This window comes from Carlito syrichta, unplaced genomic scaffold (genome assembly GCF_000164805.1).
Source record: "Carlito syrichta isolate Samal-C Ts95f unplaced genomic scaffold, Tarsius_syrichta-2.0.1 Scaffold304568, whole genome shotgun sequence".
NCBI lineage: Eukaryota > Metazoa > Chordata > Mammalia > Primates > Tarsiidae > Carlito > Carlito syrichta.
The window spans coordinates 15,549-22,807 of NW_007248664.1; the positions used below are offsets into that span (position 1 = coordinate 15,549).

A 7,259-nucleotide genomic window follows, 5' to 3' on the forward strand; every position below is an offset into this window, starting at 1 on the left:
CCGAGGGACCCTATACCCACCACCCTGTCCCAGTGCTCCCTTTTTCCTTTCTTCAGGCTCCAGACTCTACCCTGAAGTCCCTGCCTCTTAGATTCACTAGGGCTAACTCGGTAAAGTACAAAGAAAACGGGACAATATCACTGGGGAAAAAAATCAATTCAGGTTAATGACTAGATGGTGTGAATGAATTGGAAATTTATCAGGAAAAAATGGAGGAGAAGGTGGGAATGCCAGAAGATGGGGGCAGGGTCAGCAGGTCTGGGGGAGGGACTCTGTGTGGGTTCAGGGAGGCCCAGTGGGTGTGCCCCTTTTCTATTCTCTGGTTCTCTTAGATAAGACCAGCAGTTTTGTCATCCTCGCCCTCCTGTCTCCAGTCCAGCAGCCCCAGGCCCACACTTTTGAAGCATGTCGAGCCAGGAGAACACACTACACCCACAGCTTTGGTCATGGGTCTCTAAGTCCCAAAGAGACTTAGCAAAGTCCATCTTGATTGGGGCTCCAGGAGGTAAGAAGGGGAAACAGAAGCCATTGGACAGAAAGGGAAAGGAGGGTGGAAACCGGGTATACATGACGCATATCTGCTGCTGGCTAGGAGAGATTTGGGGAGGATCCACGTTCATCAATCTCCATGTGCTAAATTATGGCCCCTGGGCTGGGGCTCTTGTCCAGGCCCTATAGGCAGGCCAGAGGGAATCCTGCAGCATGGGACCCACGGGGCACCCCCGTGGTTCCTGGACTCTGGTCCCTGGCATACAGAGCTTCCAATGGAAGGGGAGATACTGGTGACACTTTAACCAGCTCACAGAACTGATCTCAGCCCAGCTGGGCCACATGCCTGACAGCCTGACAGACCTTGTGAAGCAAACCCACAGAGAGGGGGTAGGCCTGCAGCGGCATGGAAGGTGCGACTGGAAGGGGGGCTCCTGTGGCCTGGGCTGGGTCAAGCTACAGGGACCCCCTGGGCCTGAATCAGCACTGAGGGGACTGGGGGAACTCAAAGAAGAGGTTGGTGAAGTCAGCCAATTGTCAGGGGTTGGAAGGAAGAACACAGAAACTTTAGGAGAGGGAACTGGATGATTCTGGGCCTGCCTAATGAGGAGCCACTGGGGACTAAACATCAAGGGAGCCTGAGGCTGAGAGAAGTCAGCTGCAGAAGGACAAGAAGTCCTGGATTAGCCGGGTTCGGTGGCTCAACCTGTAATCCTGCGCCTTGGGAGGCTGAAGTGAGTGGATTGCCTGAGCTCACGGGTTCAAGACCTGCCTGGGCAACTTGGTGAGACCTCATCTCTACAATAAATAAAAAAATTAGCCGGGTGTGGTAGTGTGCACCTGTAGTTCCAGTACTTGGAAGGCCGAGGCGGAAGGATCGCTGGAGCCCAACTGGTCGAGGCTGCAGTAGCCGGGAGTGGCCATTGCACTCCAGTCTGGGCGACAGACTAAGACTCCAACTCAACAAAAAAAAAGAAGTCCTGGGTTGTGAGGGTCAGTATAGTTGGCTGGTCAAGAACTTGAGCCTAGAGTTCTCAAACCTAGATTTGACTCCTATCTCTATTACTTAGATGTCATATGATCTTGGGCAACTTATTTCATCTTTCTCAGCCTCTACTTCTTTAGTTGTAAAATCAGGATAATTATAAACACTTAATAGTACCTGTTTTATAGGATCCTTGTGACTTAAGACTGGGTGTGGGTGGCTCATACTTGTAATCCCAGCACCTTGGGAGGCCAAGGTGGGAGGATCGCTTGAGCCCAGGAGTTTGAGACCAGCCTAAGCAACATAGCGAGACTTTGTCTCTACAAAAAATTTAAAAATTGGCTGGGCTGGTGGTGTGTGCCTGTAATCCCAGCTACTCGAGAGGTTGAGGTGGAAGGATTACCTGAGCCCAGGAGTTAGAGGCTACAGTGAGCTGTGATCAAGCCACTGCCTGCCAACCTGGGTGACAGAGTGAGACCCCGACAAAAAAAAAAATAAGATTCATGCCGGGCTCGGTGGCTCAGCCTGTAATCCCACGCCTTTGGGAGGCTGAGGTGAGTGAATTGCCTGAGTCCGTGGGTTCGAGACCCACCTGGGCAGCAAGACCTCATCTCTACAATAAATCAAAAAATCAGCTGGGCGTGGTAGCGCACGCCTGTAGTTCCGGCTACTTAGAAGGCTGAGGCGGAAGGATCGCTGGAACCCAGCAGGTCGAGGCTGCGGTGGCCGGGAGTGGCCACTGCACTCCAGTCTGGGCGACAGAGTGAGACTCCAACTCAAAAAAAAAAAAAAAGATTCATTGTGGTTTAATAAGATAATGAATGCATGTTGCCCAGCTCATAAGAAGGGCTTAAGACAGATTGGAGAGCTGAAGGAAGGAATAGAAGTTGTGCTGAGATGGAAGCATGGGGAGGAACGGCCTGTGCCACACAGCCCTGATTCTCCTCTACCTCAGGGCCGGCGGGGTATCTGAGGCGGGCCAGTGTGGCCCAACTGACCCAGGAGCTGGGCACTGCCTTCTTCCAGCGGCAGCAGTTGTCAGCTGCCATGGCAGACACCTTCCTGGAACACCTCTGCCTGCTGGACATCGACTCCGAGCCTGTGGCCGCTCGCAGTACCAGCATCATTGCCACCATCGGTAAGTACTACCCCACCCCCTGCAGCCTCACAGGGCTTCTTGGGTGTTTCTCAAGGTGCGTTCTCATCCTGTGTCTCCTTTGAGACCTCTCCACATTTGACACAGTCATTTGTTCAACAAATATTTGTTAAGCAGCTAGTAGATAAGTTTTTGAAAGTAGATTAGTGAAAAAGACAAACAAAAATTTCTGCCCTTGGGGAGCTGACAGTCCAGCTGGGTGTAACAAGAAAGAATAAATACAACAAATTATTTTTTAAAGTATATTATTTAGTATGTTAGAAAGTGGTAAGTGTCATGGGGAGAAAAAAGAGAAATAGAGAATATAGTAAGGGACATCAGGAGTGTGAGGGGGGAGGAGCTTGCCATCCTAAACAAGTGGAGGCCCGCCTGAGCTTTAGGGATCCAGGCAGGCTGCAGACCCTGAGACCACTAGAATGAGTTCAGGAGCTGAAGGCCCATTCCCTCTTCCCTTCTTTGCTGTTTGGCACGTTTCACTAGCAGGGACTTTGATGATCTAAGCATGAAGTTCTGAGAGTACGACAGGCATGGCTTACTTTAGGAGTCCATTGTTCCCGTTTCTCACAGACTGCGGTTTCGGCTTTAAACTTAACATAATTCAAACTCAGGTCACATTTGGGAGTCTTTAATATGGTACAAGCTTCTTTTAAGATTTAATAGTATATTTGTAGAATTAGTATATACATACAAAGTGCTGTTTCAACCTTAATAATGCAGATAAATATCTAGAGCTACCAGAAACGGCCCAGCACAAACTTTGGGCTGGGCCACATTCTTAAGGGCCCAGTGTGTACTTTGAACTAGGCTGCTTTCTTTTAAACTGGTTTTTTAGCTACAGTTAGTATAGGGTTTTTTCTACTTATTATAGAAATTGAATTTATTTTATTCATAGAAAGTATTGTAGAATAGGTTGTGCTACGTCAGTGAATTATGTCAGTTCAAGCATGATCAAACATGATATTTTGAGGTTTAATAAGAATACAGCTAACTTTAGAAATTACATTGTTTCTATTTTCTACATTTGCGGTTTTGGCTTTAATACAATTTACAGTTTATATTTGGGTTTTATTTTTTAGAAGCTTTATTGCTGATGATCAGGATTAGGAATTAGAAACTTTTATAAAAAGTTAAAATAGATTTATAGGATTTCGGAACAGCCATTTTGTTAAGAGATTGTAATTAATTGTTCCCAGAAACGGCCCAGCATGATCTTTTGACTGGGCCATATTCCTTAGGAACTGGTTTGGGCTATAATTAAAAGTTTCTATAGTGTAGGTAGAATTAGCATAAAATAGAGAGGAATTGGGATTTAGGTTGGTTATTAGGTGTTGTGTATGCATAGATTTTAAAAGTTATTGATTGTTAGAATATTATGATATTAGAATTGTTGTATGGCTTTTGAGAAATATTAACCAAGCATGAGGAACAGTAAGATAGTTTTGGGACCCTCATTCCTCATGCTTGGGGAAACACCTGGTGGGTGGGGGACGCCCCTCATCCACCTGGCTCTATGTTCATGTAAATGTCTTGTGATTTAATTGGGATTGCCCTTCCTCATACTCCAGGAAACAGCTGGTGGGTGAGGGATGCCTCCCTCATTCACCTGGTTTTGTGTTCATGTAAAAGTTTTGTGATTTAATTGGGATTGTTCTTCCTCATGCCTGAGGAAACACCTGGTGGGTGGGGGACACCCCTCCTGCACCTGGCTTTATGACCACGTGAAAGACTTGTGAGACTGTCTGTGTAAAATTTGGGGATAAATACCCATTGTAAGTTCCAATAAAGGCTTCTGCTCAATTCATTGAACAGTTTTCCACTTTCTTTCTTTCTTTCTCTTTATATCTATCCCTCCATCTTTCTTTCTTTTAATATCTATTCCTCCTAAAGAATCAGCTTCTGTACTAGACAGAGTCCAGTCTCTTTCTTTCTACCCCTGTCTCTCTCTTCCTTTCTCCAGAATAATCGCCGACACCACCACATCTTCCAGGGACCCTCTAAATCTCTCTGCAGGGGCTGGCCCCCTGCAAACAAGAAGGTCAAGGCAACCATTATTGAGATCCAAGCAAAGAATCGAAGGAGATGAGAGAATCAGTCATGCGATATCTGAGGGAAGCAAGTTCCAAGCAGAGGGAGCAGTCAGTGCCAAGGCCCTAAGTCAAAGAGGTCAGAATAGCTAGAAACCACCAAGGGGGAAGTGCAGCAGACGGACGAGATTGTGAGAGGAATATCAGATGGGGCTTTGTAGGCCATTTTTAGAATCTGAGTTTTCCTTTGAGTGAAATGGGAAACTACTGCAGAGTTTTGAGCAGGAGAATGACACACTCTCTCTCTCTTCCCTACCCTGGCTGCTGTATAGAAAATAGATTAGGGGGTGGGGCGAGGACAGAAGCGGCCCCACAGTATTTCTGGCCTAGACTGGGTGGCGGCAGTGAGGTGGTGAGAAGTGGTCAGAGTCTGAATGTATTTGGAAAGCAGAGCTGACAGGATTTGGAAATGGACTGGAGATGAGGCAGGGGATGAGGGTCAGGAAGAAAAGATCAAGGATGACTTTTTTCTTTTTTCTTTTTCTTTGAGTCAGAGTCTCACTCTGTTGCCCAGGCTGGAGTGCATTGGCATGATCACAGCCTCCACAACTTCAACCTGCTGGGCTCAGGTGATCCTTCCACCTCAGCCTTCCAAGTAGCTGGGACTACAGGTGTGCACCACCATGCCTGGCTAATTTTTTGATTTATTGTAGAGGCGAGGTCTTGCCAAGTTACCCAGGCTGGTCTTGAACCCCTGGGCTTGCCTCGCTCCCAAAGTGCTGGAATTACAGGCGTGAGCAACCATGCCTGGCATTTTTTCTTTCTTTTAAAAAATGTTCTCCATTGATGTGGCATAGAGTAAAACTCTGAGGTTTTTGGCATGATAAAGGATGCAGGAAAGACTGTGGTGGAAAGGTTTGGGGGAAGATCAGGAGATCAGTTGGGACATGTTGAGTTTGAGATGCATATTAGACATCCAGGTGTCATATAGAGTGTATATAGATCTACAACTCTGGGTTTGGGGGAGAAAGGTCTAGATTGGAGAGACAAACTTGGGAGTTGTCTGCATATAGACAGTATTTTAAGCCATGAGACTCGTTGAGATTACCAAAGGAGTGAAGGTAACGTAACAGTAAATAGGGTATCTAATGCTAAGGGGAGGAGCAACGAAGGAGATTGAGAAGGAGCAGCCAGGAAGATAGGAGGCAACCAAGAGAGGCCAATAAGGAAGGCATGGCAAGGGGGATATGTATCCAGTGCTGCTAAGGGGCCAGGCAGGGGAGCACTGAGCACTAAGCATTACATGGGCGTCGAGAATGAGTTCCTTGGTGACCCTGACAATAACAGAGGCTGGGGAGAGAGGGGGACCATCACCTGACTGGAGTGAGGTCAAGGGAGAATGGAGAGAGGAGAATTGGAGGTAGCGGGTACAGATAACTCTTGCAATGAGGAAAACCAAGAGCAGAATTGTAGCTGGAGGGGACAATGGGATGAAGAGAGTATTTGTCAAGGAAGAAAGAAATAGGAGCAAGTTTACCTGCTGATGAGAATGATTAAAAAAGAAAAGAAAAACATGGGTGACACAGAGGACCAGAGAATGACCGGCTCTATGTCCCTGAGCAAGTGAGAAGGAGGAGACCTAGTGCCCAAGTGGGAAGACTGGCTTTCGATAGGGGCTGCAAGCCAGGCATGGTGGCTCACACTTGCAATCCCAGCATTTTGGGAGGCCAAGGCGAGAGGATTGCTTGAGCCCAAGAGTTCAATACCAGCCTGGGCAACATAGCAAGACCCCCTTCCCCCAAAAATGTATAAATAAATAAATAAATAAAATAAGGGCTGCAGAGGTTAGCCAACCTGCTCTCAGGTAGCAACTGCCTGTCAGTACAGCAGGAATGGGAGGGACTCAGCTCTCTAAAGTCAATGTGGCCTCTCAACTGTAAACCCCCACACCCCAAATGCCCTCACCTGGCACCCACCCACGGCCGTGCCCCTCTCATACCCTGGGATGACCCCCATATCATCTGCTAACTCAGTTACCTCAGGCCTGGCTGAGGACACCCCACCACACCCCCCACAGTGCTGCCTCCCCAAAAGGACTGATGCTGGCGGGAGAGGGAACGCGTTTGTGACTTGTGATCAGGGAATCAGGGTCAAGTAGCGGGACTCCCGCCGCGGGGGGGCGTCTCTGAGGACGGTGGTGGGTTTGGCTGTCTCTCAGGTTTGTGGGGGAAAGTTGTCTGAGCGGGATCTCGGGTTCTAGGGCCGGCATCTCGCTCCGTGGAGCGCCTCAAGGAGATGATCAAGGCCGGGATGAACATCGCGCGACTCAACTTCTCCCACGGCTCCCACGAGGTGCGGGGCAGGCCGGGGGGAGGGGGGCGGGGCCGGAGGATGCCCGGGGTCCTGGCCACCTTCCCCTGAAGCCCGCGCTCCGCTCCCGCCCCCAGTACCACGCTGAGTCCATCGCCAACGTCCGAGAGGCGGTGGAGAGTTTTGCAGCCTCCCCGCTCAGCTACCGGCCGGTGGCCATCGCCCTGGACACCAAGGGACCGGAGATTCGCACCGGGATCCTGCAGGGGGTGAGAGGCGGGGCTGGGGTGTGGGC

At 48.9% G+C, this 7,259-nt stretch overlaps 1 protein-coding gene across 1 annotated transcript in view; it reads left to right on the forward strand.

Moving 5' to 3' along the window:
• The first annotated feature begins 384 nt into the window (after window positions 1-384).
• The window catches only part of PKLR (pyruvate kinase, liver and RBC), an 11,597-nt gene continuing 4,722 nt past the window's right edge, over window positions 385-7,259 (forward strand). The window contains exons 1-4 of the mRNA XM_021713475.1: window positions 385-505; window positions 2,430-2,612; window positions 6,915-7,006; window positions 7,102-7,233. Coding sequence (XP_021569150.1) covers window positions 406-505; window positions 2,430-2,612; window positions 6,915-7,006; window positions 7,102-7,233 — 507 coding nt within the window. The 5' untranslated portion in view covers window positions 385-405. The remainder of the gene's footprint in view (window positions 506-2,429; window positions 2,613-6,914; window positions 7,007-7,101; window positions 7,234-7,259) is intronic.